Raw genomic sequence first — 23,696 nt, 5'->3', positions numbered from 1 at the left:
TCTCGACATTAGCCACCGCATTACGACACCCTCCCCTTGCTCTCTTTCTCCTGCTCTTGGATTTTGCGCTCCAACACATCCAATCCCACCATAGGCTTAACAAAACTATCCAAAAACCCTACCGGCAAAAGGGCACCCACCCGCAACTCCTTCGCATAACGACCCTGCCATACCCAAAAGGGCGGATGCGATTTATCAAGATTCTTGACAACCTGTTCCGCCCACTTGAAACGGTCCATGGTGTCACCGTCTTTGCCAGCCATGAACTTTTCGATGGGTTCCTTTGCCAAGTTGTAAAGCGAGTTGGATGGCAGCGTGGCACTGGGGGCATTGTCGAAGAAGTTTGACCCCACGGCGCCCGTCATCAGGTTGATCACCTTGATGCCAAACGGCGCAAGTTCCACACGCATGGATTCCGTTAGACTTGCCGCGGCGGCCTTGGAAGCGTTGTACGAGCCATGGAACGGAAGACCGCCGACGCTGACTGAGGCGATTGAGGTGTTGTTGATCACCATAGGGCCGCGAGTCGACTTCATCAGAAGCGGGAGAAATGATTGGGTCATGCTGAGTAGAGGAAAGACATTTATATCAAAAAGCTCTCTGGCTTTGCCAATGTCAACGTCCATGAGCGGCATACAGTACCCAGCGCCGGCATTGTTCAATACGGCATCGAGCGAACCACCGGTGAGCTCTTGGACTTTGGCGACACTGTTTTTGATTGACTCATCGGAGTTGATGTCCAGCTGTATGATCTCGATGCCTGTGACTTCAACTTCCTTCAGCTTGGACATGTTGCGAGCTGATGCAAAGACACGCCATCCGGTCTTGTGGAAGGTAAGGGCAAGTGCAGAGCCCAAGCCACCGTCGGAGCAGCCGGTAATGAGGATAGATCGTTTAGAGGCCATGATGAGTTATTAAGCATAATTTGTTGCCTTAAAATGGAAGATCAAACGGGGTAGGATGAGTATTTATAGTAAATATTTATTGCGGGAGTTGCGGGGAAATCCCACGGAAATCGCAACTTGGAGGCTGCGATGAAATCCGAGGGTGTGGTGTCAAACCTTGGAAAGGCTTCAATCCCGTTAGACTAACTCATTTGAAACAATTTATCGGTCGGATCTTAGTCCGAGGGTATCGTATTGATTAGTCGGAGGCCTTTTCTCTTGGGAATCCCCCGAACCGGAGGCTTTGTCTTGACTGGGGCTCATTGACCTACGGAGGCTTTCTCAACCGATCGAGAAGCGATTCGGCGGGACAATTCAGCCGGTCGTCTCATGGCCTCCGCTGTTCTCTGTCGATTGGTGTGGGTCTAATTAAAGGTGCAGGATAATCACCGGGTTGGGGGATTGGCATTTAGGAAGGGAAAGTCACGCAACCCCCCCAGCGGCAGTTAGATTCCAGCCTCGACTGATATGGATTTGATAATTATAACCACCTTTATCACCATAGTCTAAGTCTTAGACTGGCGGAGATTTAATTTTACAAGTTGGGACTGACTTCGGTAAACTGTTGAGCGTTCCAAGCAGACATGCCCATGCAGAAGTCGCTACCTGATATCTAGTCGTGGAGAAGGTCAACTATGCCAATTGACACAGGTAATACGTTGCAAAATATGGAGGCAGGCTAAGGCATTTTCTTTAATGTGTATAAGAACATGGTGCCTTACGATACAAAGGGATGTATGTAGCCTGGACTACTGAAGACTGAGAACTGCTGCTGTGAGATGGTTGAAGTTGAAGTCGGTAGGCTAAATCACCAAAATTCTAATAATCTCGAATATATTCGATGAACACTCCACTGTAAGCCTGTGGGCTATCTCCAAGACTCTAACTGAACCCGATCACGAAGTATTTAGAACCATCACGTTATCATGTCAACTTCGGAACGTGAGAAGTAGAATTAACCAGACAGTCTAGGCGATTTTCTTTTGCTCTCTCCATCGTCTTCGGAGCACTTGTGCGGCACTCTTCGGCCTTCGATCTCGCGTAAAGATGCCTTTCTTATTTCCATCTACCCGAAACATGGTCGAAGTGCAGTGAAAGTCGGCAAACGTCCACACATGCTCTCCAACAACACCATCGACTCGGTCAAAGACCCGATGGAACATCTCTAGGAACCGACTTTGATATTCCTCGCTCCATGGAACATCGCACACGGCGTGCAGCCCGGCTTGAGTATCGGCGCCGTATTCTGTCATGATGATGGGTTTGCCATATGTCTCCTGCCAGCCTAGCAGATCCTTCTCCAACGCCTGCTCTGCGGCCTCTAGGTCTCCACTCTGTGAATACCAACCATAGTAACGATTTAGACAGAGAACATCGAATAGATCTGTGATTATATCCTTTTCGACAGTTGCGTGACCCATGTTTGTGAAGCAGACTGGACGAGTAGGGTCAAGCGTGCGCGTTAGGGTAACCAATGGTTCCATATACTCGCGTGCCCCAGACTCGCTAGACGCAGGCTCGTTGGCGATCGTCCATAAAACCACAGAGGCATGGTTCTTATCTCGCGCTATAAGTTCTCGGATCCCCTGCGCATGCGCTGCCTGCGTCTTTTCGTTGATTGACTCTGGAGAAAAGGTAGGGGGGGCTTTGAAGCCGAAAACACCGGCGACGATGCCAAGGTTGAGGCCGACCGCTGCAGTCTCGTCAATCACCACGATACCGTGCCTATCTGCATAGTCGAGTACCTCCTCTGCATATGGATAATGTGCCGTCCGAAATGAATTAGCACCCATCCAGTCCATCAAGTGAAAATCGTGGATCATGTAGGCGGGATCAAACCCCTTGCCTCGAATAGGTGTGTCCTCATGTTTGCCAAATCCGGTGAAATAAAATGGCTTATCGTTGATCAGGAACTGATTGCCGCTGACCTTGACTGAGCGTACCCCAACAGCAAGCTCGTAGCTGTCTAGAATTTCGGCATCTCCATTTGATAGGATTTTTGCAGTGAGTTGATACAGATAGGCTGAGCCTGGCTGCCAAGGGTGTACCGAGTCTAACTGTATGCGATTCTTCTGTCCTGTCCCTTTGGCGACAATGTTTCCATCTTCGTCTGTCAATGATACACGGATTCTATCATTTTCGACAGGATGACTTGTTTCAATGTGAAAATCCACAATGCCGACACCACCGGCAAGAAGATCCGTGGAGATTGTAATGTCATTGATGAAAACTTTAGGCACGCAATAGAGGTGTACTGAGCGTGCCAGCCCAGAGTAGTTGAAGAAATCGTGCTGGTAGTGCTGTTTCCGCTTCCCATTTGGGAGCTCCTCAATTCGCCCAGGGGGGATAGTATCCCAACCAAGTTCGTTATTCACTGCTATAGTGAGGCGGAACTGCTCCCCAGGAGCAAGCAGATGGGTAATCTCGGCTTCGAAAGGCGTATAACCGCCAATGTGCTCAACAATGAAGTGATCATTGATGTAGACACGTCCTTGGTGGGTTGCGGCATCGAGACGCAAAAAGTATCGTTCTGAAGTGGGCCATCCTCGCGGGATAGTAACCTTTCGCTGGTAATAAACCCATCCGACATGGTCCCGGATACTTCTGTCGACAAAGATGTCGTTGTAACTTGCGGGCACCGGAACCTGCAGTTTTGGGGAGATGAACTTAGTCCAAGCTTGCTCTGTCTCGATAGTTGGCGAAGACGCTACTGCGAAATTCCAAATCCCATCCAAGGAGACAAGCTCCCGGGTTGAGTTGGCTTGGGGCTTGAGCATATTGAGGCTATGGAGAGAAATGTCCAGCAAGTAGGCCGGGAATGATGACAGAAAGGGTAAGGGACATTGGGGCAAGTTTAGCGTACTATAAGTTATCTTTCTTGGTGAGATGTGATTGCAGTTTATGTACGCCGCTTGCCGCTCCGGCTCCTCCCACATCCGGGGAGTGTTTGGTCTATTTCACCATCGGCGAGAAGACCGGCTCGGGAATTCCGAAGTTGATACAACCACTTCCGCCCCGCTTTTATGAAGAGTTCGTCAGAATACATGTGATTACATGCAGGACCACGGGGACGACTTCTTAACAAGGTCAAGTGTTCCCGGAAGGGCATACATAAACGGAGTGAACGTCGAAAACAGACCTATAAGATTCATTGTATAGGGAGCTGATCCGTCAGGGTGTCCAGGATCCGCGAATTGCTGCAGGTTCTGGCTCGTCACAGGGCTGCAAGAACCCTGTGTCCACTCCGGCTCCACACTTCGGGCCAGGGAGCATGTTGAGAGGGTGGAGGAACGGTAAGTGTTAACGGGAATAGTCTGGGGAAAATGCGGGGGATATCGCCTTGATTATGGAGGTTTTGTATTTATATCAGCCTTGTGGCTTGGCAGACAACAACCTCGTTTACTTTAGTAATCTACTTCCAAGAATAAACGCTGCATCAAACAATCCAAGGACATCCCTCTGACTAGGTGTATAGAACATGTTCTGTGGTTGATTTGCTCTTAATAATGTATTTGTAAACCGCTCATGCTTGGAAGCCGGTTTTGCTGATACATATTCTCTTGCGAGGCCGAGGTGCACGTCCACTCTTTGGCCCCCATGCCCCAAGAGGCTATGGCCTGGAGTAATTCCACTTGGTACGGGGTGAATGTCTGCTATTCCACCACAACAACAATCTTGCCGTTGGCCTTGCCAGATTCCATCAGCCTATGAGCATCTTGAATCTCGTTGAACTTGAATATCTTGGAGGGTTTGGCGTCGAATTTAGAATTAGCAATACTCCGGATGATGTCCTTCAGTGGAACATCCGAGAGAGGGAATTCTGGCGTTCCAAACACAAAGCTCCCAAAGAAATTGAAGTGGACGCCACTCGCCATCTGCAGCAGAGGGTTGAAGCCTGGGAGTGGGCCAGGTCCCTGAATAGGATCAAGGCCGCCCAGCCACCCTGCCAGACAAAGCCGGCCATCCCGTTTAACCAGGGTCAATGATTCCACAACCGTGGTGTTCCCCACAAGCTCCAAGACCCGGTCGAACTTCTCGGGCTTTCCCTGTTCCTGTAGACGCCGAGGAAGCCCGGGGCCTTCCAGAATCGCATCGACGACGCCCAGCGCTTTCAGCTCTGCGAACTTTTGCTCGCTTCGAGTGGTAGCTGTGACGATTGCGCCGGCCTCGACAGCCAGGTTGACAGCCGCCCTCCCGAACGCAGAAGTGGCACCACGGATCAACAATGTGTGTCCCTTTTCGAGCGCCAGGTTTCTGAACAAACATGTCCACGCCGTGGCATAGCTCTCAGGAATTGCAGCTAGCTCCGCCCAAGACAATGGCAGTATCTCGTGCAGATCACCAAGAGCAACAATATTATTGACACTGGCAACAGTGTATTCGGCGTAGCTGCCAGGGATTGTTCGTCCGAGACCACCCATGAGCGAGGCGACTGGGGCTCCGACAGGAAGCTCACCACCTGGACAATCCTCGATCGTGCCGACGCATTCGATGCCGCTGATGGGTACGGACTCGGCCCACTCCCCCCGGCGCATGTGAATCTCGGCGTGATTGACACCGAAAGCGCGGATGCGGATAAGGGCTGTGCCTAAAGTGGCCGAGGGCTTTGGGGCGTCTTGAATGCGGAGATTCTCAACGGGACCGAAGGCGGATATAACGATGGCTTTCATTGTGTCGGATGTGAGTGATGGCTGGGATACTTGTTTATTGCGTAAGTAATTGCACCAAGCCTGAGAGAAGAGTTGTGAGCAGATGAAGGCTGTAGATGAAGGCTGCAGGTGGACTGTGATATACTTGTAGACTAGGGTGAGAAAGCCATCCGTAATGGTATGTATAAGCATCGCAATTATTAATCGCTGATTTCTCAGCTAAGAACAGGATGTATTCCCAAGGGCGCAAGTGGCAACAGCACTGGACCGGCGTCAGGATCTTGACGTGGCTGCACACACTTCAATACCCTGCCTGTCACACATGCAATGGGTGAAGGGAAAAATGATAGAATAAAGTCTATTGATAAATTCGCTCAGAGATGTTCCATCGGATGCTGCAGTTGCAGTGACTATGGGAAGTTAATTGCCTTGGCGCACACTCGCCCGATGCTTGATGACGAGATTCCACGTAATTATGGTCTCACAGCCTGCGCAGTCGTGTCCGCGTCCGCGTCCCTCGTCTCCGGATTTAAAACATTCTTGATTCCAAATTCTCCGTGTAAAGGGCGTGAGTGGACATGATGTAGGCTAATATAGAACTACGCTAAGCGGGAGAGAGCGGTCGTGAAGCGGCTACCCGTGCCGAACCGTGTATGTATCCTCGTTGTGTCTGACAATGACGTTATATCTTAGTGAGAAAATTGCATAAGCAGTCTTTCGGAGAGAATCAGGTGCTCTGATCTCAATCACCGTCTTCTTGTTTTTTATCATCCAATGTCGAAGAAGCGCCATACAAACTGCCCCCCAATAAACATATAAGTGCAATTCCCTATAAACCTTCCTGTCTCGGAAGATGACGGTGCTGCGACCACCTTTCCAAACACCCGGATGCACTCGATGTTTCTCTTCCAACAACTGATTCTACATCTTTGTCTCTGAGAGACGTATCGCGCTTGAAAATGCTATTCTGCTACCCCCGAACTGCACAAGCGGACAAAGTGATACTCGAAACATGGAGAATATCCGGAGCCAATGGCTGCACCCCCAAGGCTTGTTCTTTGCGAATCTGCCCCACTTGCGTGAATTGGGGGTGGCAAAAGTCGATGAGTTCAGTACACAGGGTGTTGAGAAACAGAAAGAAGCCCATACCCGGCTACATTTTTCCTACAACTTTATCAGCGACGAGTATCACGAGTTCAATCACACGCTGGGACTCCCGACATTTTAATGGAATGAGAAGAAGTTGATTAAGAGAATTACATTGGGAACTGAAGATGGGGAATTGTGCGCCACTGGTATCTTGTGTTTCCGTTAGACAAGAATGTTGATATAGTTATCCAGTGGCTGGAAGAAAAGAGAAGGGTTTGAATTACGGAGCTAGAAATCGAAGAAACAGCTAGTTGGATGAACGGAGAGAATTGTATGAAAACCAAATACCATACATACATGCGCCCTTTAAATCCCAACCATCTAGTCTATATAATTACCTCCTTAGGACCCTACATTATTGTTACATTCGCAAACGTGGCAATTCTAATCCTCCTCCATCGTATCCCTCTCGTGAATAGCTTTCCTAATAGCAAAATTCCCCAGTCGCACAAGTTCGGCCACAAAATTATCCACCTGCTTGATGTGGAGAATATCGTGCGGAAGCTGCTGCACCCGCATGCGTCTGATTAACTCCGGCGCTGATTTCAAGAGGGCGAGGTCGTCGTTGGCGGCTGGGTCAAGCGGGTTGAGTAAAAGGTTGCAGAAGATATTTGTGATGGCGGATATCGGATGGAAGAGGATGAGCCTAACAATACTTTAGCAATAAGGCATCCAAACATGGCTTCCACATGGCCTACCAGAATGCACCTTCGAACAGTGCGTGATTCGCGGCACGTAGATAGAAAAGCGTTGATCGACTCGCCTCCACAGACAGAGCCAAACTAGAGCTGACGCCCTCAAGCTCACCCTTCTTGCTGTTTGGCCAAGCACTACACCTGCCACTCGCTAGATGAATCATCACCATGAGATAGTGGTAGTCGACATGCCTCATGATGATACGCGTGCTCAGGAGAGGCTTAACGTCAATTTCTAAGCGGGTCTCCCTGCATAATGATAGAGACGGGCGGAACTTGGGGGGTAGCGAAACCCGCCATTGCTCGAGTTCGTTGTCGAGTTCGCGGATGTCACTGAGGAGACTTGCATCTGACTTGCGCATGGCCTCGGCCGAGTACAGAAGTCTGCTCGTTTTTGACTTGATCAGGCTCAACCGGAGGTCGCCTGGGAACGACGGGACAGTTGCCGCCGGGTACCCTAACATGGCCTTTTCATCATCAATCTCGACATATTGAGCTTCCAGGTATCCCTCTGGAAGTGTCAGATCGCAGTGTTCATCCGCCATCGAAGGTGGATGGCCAGTTCGCAGGGCCAGTTCCTTGTCAAAGATGAAACAGATCCAGAACAGGTCGCGTAGGTGACACTTTGCCCGTCCGGGATGGTCCGCACTCGCAGTAGACGGCATCCGTGGTGCAGGCTGAGAGTGGGAGCCAAGCATAATGGCCAGTCGACATGCGAGAGAGTGGTTAACTACGGCTGCAGGAAGTTGCCCACAGAAAGCTTGATACATGGCCTAGACGAGGTTAATGTTTGGCGAGCCATTGTGCGTGGAGATGGCAAAGGGTAAAACGAAGAAGAGTGCTAGGGCGTTCTTACAAGCAAAAAGGTAGTCTGTAGGGTGACTATATTCACTGCTAACAGGGTATGGGGTAACAAGTATTGAGCCTTTGCAGCACAGGCATCACCGTCAACCTGAGCAATCAACTCGCTTGTTTCCTCGCGCATAGAGGACATGACAGTTAGAAAGATGAAGACGCATGCTTTGGCTCCTATTTGCTCTACCGACGGTGAAGACGACTGCGGTTCGAAGGCAAGTTCCACAGTCTGCCGGAACAGAACAGGGTCAAGAACGGGAAACTGGGCCCAGACCAGTTCCGAGTAGACGTGGAGGTACTCCAGGACGATCTTTCGATCAGGGAGCTCCAGCCACGACGACAGCTGCTGGGGGCCTGTCGAAAGCGGTGGCAGGCCCGGCAGATATGAGGCTTGGAGGGCACCGCCAACGCCTTCGGATCCCAGGAACGCAGGGGGCTCGCCGGTGCGGGACTGGATCCACTGGATGCCGTCTGCGGAGAAGGAGGGGATGCCGCTGCTGGAGCTGACCTGGCCGAGGAGGAAGCCGGCGAAGTGGATTTTGGCAAAGGTGACGGGTGGTGAGTGGCTGGAAGAGTGGCTTAAGGGGGGGTAGTGTGAGGTGTGGTGTGAGGGAGCGGCTACAGCTACACGGGGACAAGTTAGAGGCTTGCACGGTGATAATAGCCGGTATAAGGGCAAACTTGCGTTTTGTCTCGGCCTCCTTGAGCTGTGTTAGGGCTACGGCAAGGGCATCTTCTAGTCTACCGATGCGAGCTGCCAATTCCGGATCCGACCTGCATGACGAAGTCGGCTGTTGTCAGCATGGGTTGATCAAGGCTGCAAGGGGAGCTACAAAACAGGAGACATTCGGTACTGAAGACCAGCGTCCAGGGGCAAGGAAGGCACTGACTTGGAATTCGCAGCATGCTTCTTAGGTCTGTTGGCGCGCTCGTAAGAGCACTTCAGGTTATGATGCTTGCACCAGTCGCATTGTGGCACCGCCGCATCGCATCGGATCTGGAGCGGCATCAGCCCCAGCTCGGGACGGGACGAAAGAGGAAAGGACCCGACGAGGCGGAGACGAAATGACGGCGACGCACCTTTCTGCGGTGGCAGGAATCACAGGCTATCTTGCCCATGGTGGGATGAGAGGGCTCCCGGAGAGGGAGTTGGGACAGGATCGGGCCGCGACGCCGTTACGGGCCGTCCAACGCCGGCGATGAAGGGGAATTATTGGGGAAATGGGGAAATGGAGAAGGGCAACGAGGGAGGGGCTGGTGAGAAACAATAGAGAAGGACGTTCTCGACGCCCGGATGGACAGATTATCACCGTCTCATCTGGCGCTCCGGCGAGACCGGGCACCACTCCACCCGTTCATTGGATACTCGGCGCTCGGCGGCCGTTGCCGCTGAGTCAGCGGGCCGTTCGCCGAGAGGCTAAACTGCTTTGATACGTTGTCAAACGTGGGATTGCTACGATAAATTCGACACGGCTGGGCGAGTTACAGACTCTACGGCGGAACTGCGTCCTATTTCAGTAATCCGTTCACACAACATCCCTCTCCAATTGTTCTTCAATTCTTCAGACGCAGATGAGTCAGCGGGCCGTCCGCCGAGATGCGAATCCACTTTAATCTGTCGCTAATCGCGACAATGCGACGCTATCGACGGCGTCTAATTTGATACAGGGACGAGTTACGTACACTGAGGTGGAACTTCGTCCCATCTAAGTAATTCTTTCGCACAATAGTTCAACATGCTTCTAGAATTGTTCTTTGATCCTTCAAACGCGCATGAGTCAGCGGGCCGTTCGCCGATATGAGCGCAGTCTCTGCCTTCGCCGTGACTATGCCTCTCGTGTACACGGTCTAAACAGCGCCGGAGATGAACACTGGACAGGATGACGCACAACGGTATGGCGATCTCATAAAAGTAGAGCTCTCCCGTTTGTTTCCGTGATGATGTGAGAAACCAAGTCGCCGTTCATGACTTCATCCATTCTTCACCTACCGTTCTCCACTTGTCTCGATTGTCGTCCTGGCGCTGTGAACTTATCATCATGGCCCCGACAACGGAGACCAACGTCCCCGGCGACGAGAAAACTTCCTCCGTTCCCGGCGCCGAAGATGCGGCTGAATGGTCTCTCAAACCTCGCGTCGAGGAGTTCCGACAACGCGACGCCCAGTCGGGCTTCCCCAAGAAAGAGCTCGGCATCACTTGGCAGAACCTCACTGTACAGGCCGTCAGCGCAGAAGCCACCATCCACGACAACGTCATCACGCAGTTCAACGCCTTCCAGATCATTCAGGAACTGCGCCACAAACAATCCCTCAAGACGATCCTCGACAACAGCCATGGCTGCGTCAAGCCCGGCGAGATGCTTCTGGTGCTGGGACGTCCCGGGTCTGGCTGCACGACGCTGCTCAACATCTTGGCGAACCAGCGTCGCGGCTACGCCTCTGTCAGCGGCGATGTGCACTACGGCTCCATGGATGCGAAGCAGGCAGAGCGGTATCGCGGCCAGATCATCCTCAACACCGAGGACGAGCTTTTCTTCCCCTCGTTGACGGTGAGCCAGACGATGGACTTTGCGACCCGCCTAAAGACGCCGTTTCAGTTGCCCAAGACGGTTGGCTCCAGCGAGGAATTGCGGACGCAAACTCGTGATTTCTTGCTGCAATCGATGGGTATCGAGCATACCGTCGGCACCAAGGTTGGAAATGAGTTTATTCGTGGTGTTTCTGGTGGGGAGCGGAAACGAGTGTCTATCATCGAGTGTCTTGCGACGCGCGGCTCGGTCTATTGTTGGGATAACAGCACTCGGGGTCTAGATGCCAGCACGTAAGTCAACTCTATTTGTAACGCTGTTGCAAAAATCCCTCGGGGGAGTCAATCTAATTGGATGCAGAGCACTCGAATACACCAAAGCGATCCGCGCCTTCACAGACGTCCTCGGCCTCTCCACCATCGTCACCCTCTACCAAGCCGGCAACGGCATTTACAACCAATTCGACAAAGTTCTCGTGCTTGATGGCGGACGACAGATCTTTTACGGTTCGCGCGAGGAGGCACGTCCGTTTGCAGAAGAGCTTGGCTTCGTCTGCCAAGACGGCGCCAACGTTGCCGACTTCCTCACCGGCATCACGGTTCCGACCGAACGTAAGATTCGCAAGGGGTGCGAGAATACGTTTCCCCGAAATGCTGAGGCACTGCAAAAGGCATATGAAGAGTCGCCTATCTACACTAGGATGGTGTCCGAGTATAACTACCCTTCTACGGCCGCGGCAAAAGACAGCACAAAACTATTCCAAGAGGGCATCTCGGTCGAAAAGGATCGTCAACTATCTGCCAAGAGCCCTCTGACAGTGGGTTTCATTCCCCAGGTCAAAGCATGCGTTATCCGACAGTATCAAATCATCTGGGGCGACAAAATCACCTTCTTCACCAAGCAGCTGAGCGTTCTACTCCAGGCCATCATCGCTGGGTCTCTCTTCTACAACGCCCCGAACACAACAGCTGGACTCTTTGTCAAGTCGGGGGCTCTGTTTTTTAGCATCATGTTCAACTCGCTGCTCGCCATGTCCGAGGTTACAGATTCATTCACCGGCCGCCCGGTCCTTGCTAAGCATCGGTCATTTGCCCTGATTCACCCTGCTACCTACTGCCTCGCCCAAATCACCGCAGACATACCAATTATCTTGTTCCAGATCTCGGTGTTTTCCGTCATCGTGTATTTCATGGTTGGCCTAACGGCGGCTGCGAAATCATTTTTTACATTTTGGATCATCTTGGTGACTACAACAATGGTCAGTACTGTTACTCGCTGCGAAACAAACCCTCGCTAACCTCTGCCATCCTAGTGTATGACAGCCCTTTTCCGATCTATTGGTGCCACCTTTTCGACATTCGACAAAGCTACCAAGGTCTCTGGATTGGTTATCATCGCGACAGTTCTATATAACGGATACATGATTCCGAAACCAAAGATGCATCCGTGGTTTATATGGATTTTCTGGATCAACCCTCTCTCATACGCGTTTGAAGCACTCATGTCGAATGAGTTTCACGACAAAGTCATTCCTTGCGTCGGACCCAACTTGGCTCCCGTAGGTCCAGGATACAACGACACGGATCACCAGTCCTGTGCTGGTGTCATGGGTGCGATTCCTGGACAGACATCTGTTTTGGGCGACAATTATCTTCAGGCAATGTCATACAACCATTCGCATCTCTGGAGAAACCTGGGGATTCTGTGGGCCTGGTGGGCGCTGTTTGTGTTTGTCACTATTGCCACGACCTCAAATTGGCGTTTCTCGGCACCGGGAGGCTCACCCCAGCGCATCCCCAGAGAGAAGACCAAAATTGCTGTGGCCCCCATTGTCGATGAAGAGTCGCAGAGTCCAGAGAAGGGTCGCGGACCCACTGAGAACGTAACATTGAGTGAACAATCTGATAGCACCGCGGTAGTGGATGGTGCTCTTGTGCGAAACACATCCGTCTTTACCTGGAAGAACCTCTACTACACTATTGGGACGCCTAACGGGGAGAGGACCCTTCTGCATAACGTACAGGGTTGGGTGAAGCCAGGAATGCTCGGCGCCCTAATGGGAGCGTCAGGCGCGGGTAAAACAACACTACTCGATGTTCTTGCACAGAGAAAAACCGAGGGTACAATCAAGGGATCAATCATGGTCGACGGCCGACCTCTTCCGGTTTCTTTCCAACGCTCAGCCGGGTACTGCGAACAACTCGATGTCCACGAACCGTTTGCGACAGTCCGCGAGGCTTTGGAATTCTCAGCTTTATTGAGGCAACCCCGTGACGTGCCACGAGAAGAAAAGCTCCAATACGTCGATACCATTATTAATTTGCTTGAGCTTGGCGACCTCGCTGATACGCTTATCGGTACCGTCGGAAATGGTTTGTCGGTGGAACAGAGGAAACGTGTTACCATCGCCGTGGAGCTTGTATCGAAGCCCAGCATCCTCATCTTCCTCGACGAGCCGACTTCAGGTCTCGACGGACAATCGGCTTTTAATACGGTGCGGTTCCTCCGAAAGCTAGCCGACGTCGGTCAGGCTGTGCTTGTAACCATCCACCAGCCCTCCGCCCAGCTCTTCGCACAATTTGACAGCCTCTTGTTGCTAGCGAAGGGGGGCAAGACTGTCTACTTTGGTGACATTGGAGATAATGCAGACACGGTCAAATCCTATTTCGATAAGCATGGCGCGACCTGTCCCCCAGAGTCCAACCCTGCCGAGTTCATCATCGATGTTGTTTCGGGCCACTTGTCGCAGGGTAGAGATTGGGCAGAGGTTTGGTTAACCTCCCCAGAACACGAGGCTGTTGAAACTGAGCTCGATCGAATTATCTCAGAGGCGGCTGCAAAACCACCAGCAACAGTGGACGACGGCCACGAATTCGCGACGCCAATGTGGGAGCAGATCAAGATTGTAACACACCGGATGAATGTGTCGATATTGCGCAACACGGACTACATCAACAACAAGTTTGTTCTACACATTTTCTGCGCGTTATACAACGGCTTCTCGTTCTGGAAGATTGGCGACTCCCTTAGCGACCTGCAGCTGCGTCTCTTCACTGTTTTCAACTTCATCTTCGTCGCACCAGGCGTTATCAACCAGCTGCAACCGCTCTTTATCGAGCGCCGCGATATCTTTGAGACTCGCGAAAAGAAGTCAAAGATGTACTCGTGGGTTGCGTTTGTCACCGGTCTTATCGTGTCTGAGATCCCCTACCTTATTATTTGCGCCGTGCTCTATTACGTGTGCTGGTACTACACTGTTGGGTTTCTTACTGAGAGCTCTCAAGCCGGCGCTACGTTCTTCGTCATGCTCATGTACGAATTCATCTACACTGGCATCGGACAGTTTATCGCAGCCTACGCGCCCAATGCGGTCTTTGCCTCCTTGGTCAACCCCTTCCTCTTGGGCACGCTTATTATGTTCTGCGGTGTGCTTGTTTCATATGATCAGATTACACCATTCTGGCGCTACTGGATCTACTGGATGAATCCGTTCAACTACCTGATGGGCAGCCTACTTGTCTTTGATGTCTGGGACCAGCCGGTGAACTGCGACAGCCTCGAATTCGCCGTCCTCAACCCACCGAATGGTTCCACCTGTGGCGACTACTTGTCGTTTTATCTGTCTATTGATGGCATGGGCGCTGTCAGTAACCTCGTCAACCCAAACGCAACGGCTGAGTGTCGCATCTGCCCCTACCGTGACGGCAGCGACTACCTGAAGACATTGAATCTCAAGGAATACTACTACGGATGGCGGGACGCTGGTATTGTTGTGATTTTTGTTCTCAGCTCGTACTCGCTTGTGTACATGCTGATGAAGCTGCGAACAAAGACGTCCAAGAAGGCTCAATAAATGGTGCGTTAGACGGGTGGCATGAGATTGGCCATACATCCACACTTCTCTTTTTGTTTTGTGTCAACTATAGGGCGTTCTTCATTGTCGCAGGCCCTACACACATGTATCATAATATTTGATGGTCGTTAAAGGAGACTCCTGGGATATTAGATTAGATCTTAAACTTAATTCACAATGCTCGCAAGAGAGGGATCCATCAATGAATGCCGCGACATCATGCAGATTCTCCTTGACACTGAGCCGCATGGTCTCGACGTACTCACTACTCGGGCGAACCAAGCGGTGAAACCGAAATTTTGGCCGTGACCAACCATATGCATCACACGTTGCTGCCTTGGTACCATACCTTACACAGCCAGGAAATGTGGATGCTGAATTCAGGCGAAATTACAAACGTATCCAATCATCCAGAACGAGAAGTCAAGCCTCACCGTCCAGGTTGGTGTAAGCATGCATGAAGTGGAGAAGGCAAATTCTGGACGAGACCAATGAACAGATGGCTCGTAATCCCGGTCACGGCCTGACTTCTGGCTGAAAGAGAGCCGTAAAGCCAATGACACTTCTGTCGCCAAGACGTCACAACGCAAATTTTGGCACGCCTTGAAACACATGTCGCTCAACTTGAGCAGCGCTGACGCCCATAAATACCAACACGGTCCCGGGCTCTGATCATAAACCATCTTCCATTTCGCAATACTCTGCGACACAGTTTCAAGCCAGGCTCATTCTCAAAATATCAGTTCTCTTCCTTCCTCTGCCTACTTCCCGAAGTGTCGTCTTCTCCTTCATCCTCGTCACGTCCACAACATGTCGCTCACACAGAGAATTCCCGCCGCTACTTGGGATGCGCACAAGGAGCAAATCCGCATGTTGTATGTGGTCCAAGATAAAACTTTGGACGACACGATCAAAAGCATGAACGAGGACCACGGCTTTTTGGCAACGTTAGTAACAGACCCCGCACTGTATTGTATCATTCGAGGCTAATTAAACATCCAGGAAATCACAATACGTTCGAAAACTGAAGAATTGGGGCATGGAGAAGTACATCAACGGCGACAAATGGAAGATTGCCTTCGATTTGGCCCAGAAGCGGAAACGGTCTGGAAAGGAGACGGAGCTTTCCATTGATGGCAAAGTCATTCCCGTCAAGAGAATGAAGAAAGAAATGAGTAGATACTCTTACTCCCAATGCGGGTTTGGAGGGTTGTCAGGTATGCTTGCTCTCCAATAATAGAAGGAGACAGATCATGACTAACTAACCTGATCATAGCCATGCCGGCAAATGCCTCGTCCGGGATTGTTGCCTACACTCCACCTTCGAATGATGTTTTTCGTATAACCTTCAACACCATCCCTTGGCTGAGATTTCAAAGCTCACTGGGATCCGTCTGTAAGTATCAGGATTTGATGAGTAACCTTTTCGGGTTTCTAACTTATTTTCGCATTCCGCTCGGGTATTGAATTTCTCTTGCCTCAGGTTGAGAGTTCTGTTCGGTCAGGAATTACAAATCCCGTCCCAGAGCTAAGAAAAGCTCTTCTCGATAATCTCTCCCGCTACGAAAACTTCTCAACCTTCTCTTCAATTCTTGAGGAAGAAGCAAAATCCCGAGAGAATAACTGCCAGATCCAACCACTCCTCCAGTCAAAGCCCCTACTCCACATATTACAAGACGCCGTGTACATGTCCTCAAACTCTTTTCTTTCCAGGGGGGGACTATGGGATTTCACTGACTGGATTGTCGACAATGAATATTCTTGGGTTATAGAGTCTTTCGTTCAGCTCAAAGGGCCATCGATAGCGATCTTCGCTTCGAACCTCTTGCTAAGTGCAATCGATCGCCAGAAAGTTGTGCTTGTGCGAGCACTACTTGTTGGAGGAGCGAATCCTAATTCCCGGGACACGTTTTTCTGCCCCCCTCGCACAGCGCTTGATCTTGCAGTACATAACGTGAACTTAGATCTTGTTGATCTTCTGTTGCGTCACGGGGCTGATCCAAATGACTCAGGCTCCTCGCGCCATACAGTTCTTGACCGCTTTGGAAACAAGCAGTACTTGGAAATGAGCGCTTTGGGAGGAGCCAATAATTATCTTCGGATTTTTGATATCTTAATCAAGGCGGGTGCAAAAATAACGGAATTTGGCTCACCATTCACGGCAAAATGCTTGGCAGCCTCATTGAAAACTGGGAAGGTGTGGCAAGTCGGATTGGCAGCAAAGGCTGGAGCGTCTACTGAGTTCATCGGGAACTTGGCAAACCTTGGACTGCAATCTGCAATACAGAGAAATGATTTAGACAAGGTCCGAGCCTTGGTCAATCACGGGGCCGATATCAATTGTCCGAGTTTCTACCTTGGGGATCCGCAGCAATACGAGTCGTTCGAATTCGCAAATCCACTTGCGCTTGCCGCCAGTGCCAATAACTTTTCGATGGTTCAGTTACTCCTAAAACTCGGCGCAAACGCGACTGGGATTGTGTCCTCAGACGACCTGCGTGTACGCGCGAAGGGCCTACCAGAACATTCCAAGATGCGTTATTCTGGAAGGATACCAGCGCTCCACCATGCGATACGCAACGGTAACACTGCCATGGCTGAATTACTTTTGCAATACGGAGCAAATAAACATGCGACAGATGGTTTTGGCAACACTCCATTACAAGCGGCATGCGCATCCAAGCAATTGGAGGTGGCTGGGATACTGCTCCGCCGGGAAGCCCAGCTAAATGCTGCTGCAAGCCTTTCACAAGACATTCCAGCCCTACAAGCAGCCATAGAATCCGGCAGTGTAGAAATGGTTAAGCTTCTGCTGCACCACGGTGCGATTACCGACTCTGTCTCATCTGCTGCAGCTGCTTTGAGAGCCGTCGTCAAAAAGGGTGTCGTGGAGTTTGTGGCCTTGCTACTAGATGCTGACGCTGATGTCTTGCATCGCGACTCATCGATTGTCCATTTTGCTGTGGAACATTTCGCACCACTTAATATGGTGAGACATCTGCTGAATGCTGGAGCACATGTCGAGGACGTCGTTAGCTGTTGCGAACCTCCAGACCGACGTACACCGCTTCACATGGCAGTTCAGCGCAACAATCTTAAATTAGTCAAGCTACTCCTCGAATACGGAGCCGATATCAGCCATGTTAGAGGCATCACAGCTTTCGTCGATGCTTGCAATGGAGGATCAGATGCTGAATGGGTCCAGCTCGTGCTAACCCTTGTTGAGCACGGGGTAGACATCAACTCATACAGCTCCAATCCGAATACGTGTTCATTCCTCCAAGCAGCCATCTCAGTCGGGGATTTTGCCATGGTCAGGTTTCTCTTAGACAGAGGAGCAAATCCTAACTCATGTCTGAATCCCGATGAATTGCATCCGCTGCATGGAATTATGAAAGTAAGAAACGAAATCTTTGTCATTGAGACATTGAATACACTCATTGCTCTCGGCGCAGATATCAACACGTATGATTTTCTCGAGCAGTATGAGGTGGACGCCATGGCTAAGATGATGTACCCGTATACTGGCTTGGACGGCCTTCGCCTTCCAGTCACACCTCTTCAAGCAGCCGTGTACTACGGCCGCAGGCGTGCTGTAGGCGTATTACTCCAAGCCGGAGCAAATATCGACGCCCTTGCTGCAGGAGGTTTCGGCTTCACTGCACTGCAGGTAGCTATTCTTGAGCGGCACGATGGGCTCGTGGACTCTTTGCTCGAAGCGGGTGCGAATGTCAACGCCCCTGCTGCGCCCGAGATTGGATTTACAGCGCTGCAGACGGCCATCCTCGCTGGCAACGACGATTTGGCTAATAGACTTTTGGTTGCTGGTGCGGAAATAAATGCTCCCGTCGCGTCGAAGTATGGGATGACAGCATTACAAGCAGCCGTTTTTCGAGACAACGAGGCCATTATCCAACAGCTGTTGAGTCGCGGGGCGGATATCAATGCTTCGCCATGCGGAAACAAAGGTGCAACAGCACTGCAATACGCGGCAATGAAAGGAAATTTCGATCTAGTTGTTCAACTCCTTAGGGATGGGGCAGACATCAACGGCGCGCGCTCTGCGACTGAAGGTCGAACCGCCCTGGAAGGTGCTGCGGAGCATGGAAGACTTGACATAGTTCATCTTCTACTAGAGAATGATCATGAAGTGGAACTCTTGGAAGAACGATGTAAGGAGGCTGCAAAATTCGCCAGCGCGGAGGGGCATATGGTAATAGCAGAGCTGCTTCGGGAGTGGAAGAGGCCTTGATACGGGACTTCAAGTTTGGTTTTCGACGGGATCGGCCGGATTATGGTAAAGATTAAACATAGAATTAAACCATTCAACATAGTGAACAAATCTTCGAACATTTAATTCTTTTTGCAGGATAGTCTACAATGCGCACTCTCTACCCTTTCGGCTGTTGCCTCTCCATATCCAGATATTGCATCATGATCATGAAGTTTCCTATCGTCACTACGAAGAAGAATGAAGGTCGCAAACCCGACTTTCCATCAAAAGGACCTAATTCACACCCCATAGTGGACGTACGGAACCCAAAGCGGCCAGTGTGGCTCTGTATTTCCGCATATCACAGCGTCCCTCGAATTGGGGTCCGCGATTGCCTCCTGCCCACAGCCTTCCTCCTGAATCCAACTGTCTCGTAGCTCCCTGGTGGCATGGTGGAGCCCGTAGCTTACAGACTCGTCGCTTATTCCACGGTCTTGCAAGAACTGGTACATCAATCTCGCCATCCGCACGCACAACTCGTCATCGACCTCCCACAATGTACCCACAACATGCCGGAACCCTGCTAGTTGGAAGGCACCCGTTAGGTGGATGCTTTCATCAATTGACTTCTTGTCCCGGATCTGGCCGGTTCCGCAGGCTGAGAGGTAGGCGAGAAATGGCGATTTGGAGCTTAGGTTGGTCTCTAGTAGATTTCCTATTGTTAGAGGATCTTGCTTCCAATCTTCCAAAAGTAAGAGACTTGTCAACGGGCTCTTCTCGTTGATAGCACCATGTCCAGCAAAGTGGAATATCATGCAGGTTTCTAAAGCAGATGACACTGCCTTGAGATTGGGCTTAGGGTTGATGCATGCGAGCCCCATTGACTCGCAGATAGTTTGAACGGCGCTGATCTCATCCCTTGTATGTTGAAGGCTCTTCTGTTCTGGCGTGTTCTGCATGGCGACGAGAACAATATCTCCTGATCCATCTGCTGCTATTTGTGGGCTCCTTTCGAGACGATGGTGTATGATCGTCTTGATAGAAGAGCTGTATGATGACACTACTCTATCGATAGTAGTACTGGAGTCACGCTGCAGATGGTTTCCTGCTGCGTGGAGAGGAAATCCAGCAAGTGGCCCAGTTGGAATCCACCATACGTGCGGCCAAGAATCGTCAGATAGAGGCTCGGTAAATCCCAACGCATCTAAAACTGGCTTCACAACAGCATTCCAAAGCCAGCCAAGTGTTTCAAGCGATTGAAGATGGCGGGCTCGTTTCAGAATCTCATTCCGAGAGACTTGGTGCAGTTTCACTACCCGTATATCTGTCTGCCCCAGTATCAAAGCATCGCATCGAGAGCTGACGTTAAGAATAACTACCGGGCCATGCGCTGCAGCCTCTCTCATCTCAGCTTCCGATGACGGGAGAAGAAATCGTTGAAACCCAGGTTGATCGCGTATTTCCTTGAGAAGTAGTGGCATTCTGTTGACAGCCTCGTGCCGCCGATCAGACTCGACAGGAGTGTTTGTCGCCTCTGGGTCGTTCTGAGACTGAGACGGTGGCGCGTCGAGCTGGTTTCGAAGTTGAATGAACGAATCTGCGAGCTCGGGATGCTTTTTCTGCAGGACTGAGAGATCAGCCCGCAGATCTTGAAGAGAACTTGCAAGGACGCCGCGGCCCGTCTCGAGAAGTTGAATTGCAGCGAGAGGCTCTTTTCCGGCATTCAATGCAATAGCTGCGGAATCTGAGGCGAGCCCGACGACTTCTGACAAAAGATGTTGCTTGTCCTTGGTTTGAAGCGAAGGGGGGCTAAGCAAAGGAACCAACTCGATGGTAGTCTTAGCAGCGAGATATGCCTGGTCCTTATCTTGAAGAAAATCCGCCGATGACAAGATTGCACGTCCAGCTTTGATGCGGAAATTGATGGGAGACATTTGGTGATTCAACGCAGTGTCATAGCATTCTCTAGCCTCTCCCAGGTCAGTCGCCACCTTGGTGCGTAGATACCTGCTTCTGAGTTTAATACCAAGGGCACTCAACCGCGAAGCTAGATTGGGATCGTCCGCGGGAGTATGTTCAGCAGAAGTTCGACTCGCGTTTATGGACTCTTCAAGGTCTTCCATCGCTCGAGTGCGTAAATATCTGTACCGAAGCTTGATGCCAAGGTTGTTAAACAACGTTGCTGAGCGTGGGTGGTCTCTCGGAGTCGCATCTATGGCCTTCCGAGTCATACTAATAGCTTCCTCGAGGTCATTCCTGTCTCTCGTGCGTGAGTACCTGCTCCTGAGCCGAATGCCGAGGACCTCCAGTGCTATAGCTCGTTCCGGGTGGTCGTGTGGGTAAGCCTGAATAGCCTCTTGGGATATGCTGATAGCCTCATTGAGGTCTACCAGCTCCTTAGTTCGCGAGTATTTATAGCCGAGTCTGATACTCAGGTTGACGAGTAGTCCAGCTCTCTCGCGGTGCTGCTGTGGGGTGATCTGAAGAGCACTCCGTGTCATTTTAATCGCTTCTTCAAGATCCTCCATCCCTCCGATACGCGCATATCTGTTCCTCAGTTGAATGCTAAGGGTAGTAAACTTTCCAATCAAGCTTGGATGGTTCTGTGGGGTGGCCTTGATAGCAGCCCGAGCTCCATTAATAGCTTCTTCAAGATCTGCCATGGCTCCGGTGTGTGAGTATCGTTTGCCAAATTGAGAACCGAGACTAGCCAGTCTATCACCACGGCGTGGGTGATCTTGTGGTGTAGCCTTGACAGCTTTTTGAGCCATAACAATCGCCTCCTCGATGTCTCCCATCTCCTTGGTGCGTGCGAATCTGACACCGAGTTCAATTCCAAGGCTATGGAATCTACCTGCGAGGTATGGATCGTCTTGCAAGGTCGCCTTGATTGCCTCTCGACATAGACTGATAGCCTCTTCAAGATCCGTCACTACCCCAGTTCGATAGTATCTGGAACTGAGTTGAATGCCGAGGCCATGCAGTCTCTCTGCAAGTTCCGGGTCATCTTTTGAGGTAGTCTTGACACATCTTCGGGCCATAGAAATAGCCTCCTCGACATCCCCTAGTTCTCCAGTATGCGAGTATCTATCGCCGAGTCTAAGACCAAGACTATGCAATCTCCTCGTTAGATCTGGGTGATCTGGTGGGGTAATCTTGATAGCTCCCCGCATCTGGGCAATGGCTTCTTCAAGGTCCACAAGCGCTCCGGATTGTGAGTAGGTGGTGTTGAACTGATGGCTAAGTCTGTGTAATCTGGCTGCGAGTTCTGGGTGATCTTGTGGGGTAGTCTCAAGAGCTATCCGAGCCAGATTAATGGATTCTTGAAGATCTTGACTATCTTCAGTGCGTGAATATCTGGTGTCGAGTTGGGTACTCAAGTTGCTCAGTCTTTCAACATGGTTCGGGTGGTCTTTTGAGCTGGTCTTGATGGACTTTTGGGCGAGAATAATGGCCTCATCAAGATCTGCTGAGACTCCGGAGTGTGAATATCTATCACCGAGATGCAGGCTGAGGTTGTTCAATAGTGCTGACCGGTCCGAGTAATCATCCGTAGCAATCTCAATAGCCTCCCTTCCCACCTTAATAGCTTCTTCAAGGTCCACTACATCTCTCGTATGGGAGTGCTTGGAGCCAAGTCGAATACTAAGGGTGTTCAATCTTTCAACCCGCTTAGGATGGTCTCGCGGGGTATTTTCGAGGAGTTCCCGTCCTGTAAGAATAGCTTGCTCAAGGTCCAAGATATTATCGGTGTGCGAGTGTTTATCACCAAGTCGAATGCTAAGGTCGCTCAACCTTCCGGCTCGATCGGGATGACCTTTTGGAGTAGCATCAAGGGCTTTGCGTGCTAAACTAATAGCCTCATCAAGATCCAGCACATCTCTAGTGTGTGAGAATCTATTGCCAGGTGGAATGCTCAGGTTGTTGAATAGTCCAGCTCTCTTTAGGTCGTCTTCTTTAGTTCCATCAAGAACCTCACGACCCATAGAAATGGCTTCTTCCAGATTCGACATGTCTCCAGTTTGTTAGTACTTGTTTTTGAGGTGCACTCCAAGGTTGTTCAACCACGCAATGTAGCCAGTGTGAACTGTCGGCGTGGCTCTAAGAGTGGTTCAGGCAGTAGAAATAAGGTCTTCGAGGTTAGCCACATCCTCAAAAGATGTAGTCGTGCGTTAATCCAGCCTCTAGATTCCCCCTCAATGATGAAATCTGTGTTCTTGAGCTGGAAATGTCTCAACTTCGATGACGTTGGATAAACCGTATGGAACAAACCCCGCATCCCAGAAGCTCACATCAGATCCTTGACATAGTCCCCCAATAGCTGGGCAGGAAAATGTGGCTAGCAAGGGTCTGCCTACAGGGTATGAAAGATAAGACTCGCTGGAGAGGGGGATGGTCTTTCTAGTCTTTACAGATTTCTTGTTTCGAGCCATGTACCCCTTCCAGCCCAGCCGGAGCAGCGTCTCTAAATCCATGAGGATCTTGACTAAATACAGTATAATCATATGCCTCCGGCTTGCGAATAGTCAATACGTAGTCCAGTGCCGACTAGAAGTTTATTAACGCGATAAATAATATGCTTTAGATTTATGCTGTCTTTCTATCATTCTGTCTACAAATAATGTGACTAGCATTTGCTGACAACAAATACTGTGTTTCCCGTCCTCTGAGTCAGCGTAAAACACTTATTATAGCACTACAATGGATTGATCATACGACATACGATCAATCTTACGCCCACTTGATCAGCCAAGTGCGGGATATTTGAAGGCGCTGTCAGCTGCGGGGTATGTGTTTATATGAATCTCAC

At 50.6% G+C, this 23,696-nt stretch overlaps 7 protein-coding genes across 7 annotated transcripts; 2 read left to right on the top strand and 5 right to left on the bottom strand.

Annotated features, from left to right (window-relative positions):
* Positions 1-20: 20 nt before the first annotated feature.
* Positions 21-905, bottom strand: BGZ61DRAFT_496169 (IBR finger domain protein; the record flags this gene model as incomplete). The annotated part of the gene is made up of 1 exon (XM_046250983.1): positions 21-905. The coding sequence occupies one exon, from the start codon at positions 903-905 to the stop codon at positions 21-23; it is 885 nt and encodes a 294-aa protein (XP_046101022.1).
* Positions 906-1,912: 1,007 nt separating this feature from the next.
* BGZ61DRAFT_358885 (glycoside hydrolase superfamily) lies at positions 1,913-3,721 on the bottom strand (the record flags this gene model as incomplete). Its single annotated transcript, XM_046241010.1, has 1 exon — positions 1,913-3,721. One exon carries the CDS (start codon positions 3,719-3,721, stop codon positions 1,913-1,915), a length of 1,809 nt encoding a protein of 602 aa, XP_046101021.1.
* Positions 3,722-4,597: 876 nt separating this feature from the next.
* BGZ61DRAFT_480893 (uncharacterized protein) lies at positions 4,598-5,614 on the bottom strand (the record flags this gene model as incomplete). The annotated part of the gene is made up of 1 exon (XM_046249248.1): positions 4,598-5,614. One exon carries the CDS (start codon positions 5,612-5,614, stop codon positions 4,598-4,600), a length of 1,017 nt encoding a protein of 338 aa, XP_046101020.1.
* Positions 5,615-6,977: 1,363 nt separating this feature from the next.
* BGZ61DRAFT_456393 (fungal-specific transcription factor domain-containing protein) lies at positions 6,978-9,607 on the bottom strand. The gene is made up of 6 exons (XM_046246510.1): positions 9,373-9,607; positions 9,183-9,289; positions 8,978-9,066; positions 8,294-8,916; positions 7,441-8,210; positions 6,978-7,388 (listed from the first exon to the last, which is right to left on the bottom strand). Exons 1-6 carry the CDS (start codon positions 9,409-9,411, stop codon positions 7,127-7,129), a joined length of 1,890 nt encoding a protein of 629 aa, XP_046101019.1. The 5' UTR covers positions 9,412-9,607; the 3' UTR covers positions 6,978-7,126.
* A 724-nt stretch (positions 9,608-10,331) lies between these two features.
* Positions 10,332-14,858, top strand: BGZ61DRAFT_425254 (ABC-2 type transporter-domain-containing protein; the record flags this gene model as incomplete). The annotated part of the gene is made up of 3 exons (XM_046243640.1): positions 10,332-11,113; positions 11,181-12,078; positions 12,133-14,858. 3 exons carry the CDS (start codon positions 10,332-10,334, stop codon positions 14,671-14,673), a joined length of 4,221 nt encoding a protein of 1,406 aa, XP_046101018.1. The 3' UTR covers positions 14,674-14,858.
* Positions 14,859-15,483: 625 nt separating this feature from the next.
* Positions 15,484-18,925, top strand: BGZ61DRAFT_480890 (ankyrin repeat-containing domain protein; the record flags this gene model as incomplete). The annotated part of the gene is made up of 4 exons (XM_046249247.1): positions 15,484-15,620; positions 15,676-15,890; positions 16,053-16,069; positions 16,157-18,925. 4 exons carry the CDS (start codon positions 15,484-15,486, stop codon positions 18,923-18,925), a joined length of 3,138 nt encoding a protein of 1,045 aa, XP_046101017.1.
* A 260-nt stretch (positions 18,926-19,185) lies between these two features.
* BGZ61DRAFT_535269 (CHAT domain-containing protein) lies at positions 19,186-22,899 on the bottom strand (the record flags this gene model as incomplete). The annotated part of the gene is made up of 1 exon (XM_046254255.1): positions 19,186-22,899. One exon carries the CDS (start codon positions 22,897-22,899, stop codon positions 19,186-19,188), a length of 3,714 nt encoding a protein of 1,237 aa, XP_046101016.1.
* Positions 22,900-23,696: the final 797 nt, after the last annotated feature.

Source organism: Ilyonectria robusta, assembly GCF_021365365.1.
Source record: "Ilyonectria robusta strain PMI_751 chromosome Unknown BGZ61scaffold_17, whole genome shotgun sequence".
Classification (NCBI taxonomy): Eukaryota; Fungi; Ascomycota; class Sordariomycetes; order Hypocreales; family Nectriaceae; genus Ilyonectria; species Ilyonectria robusta.
Note: the sequence above shows the minus strand (reverse complement) of the source record. Positions and strands in the feature narration are given on the sequence as shown.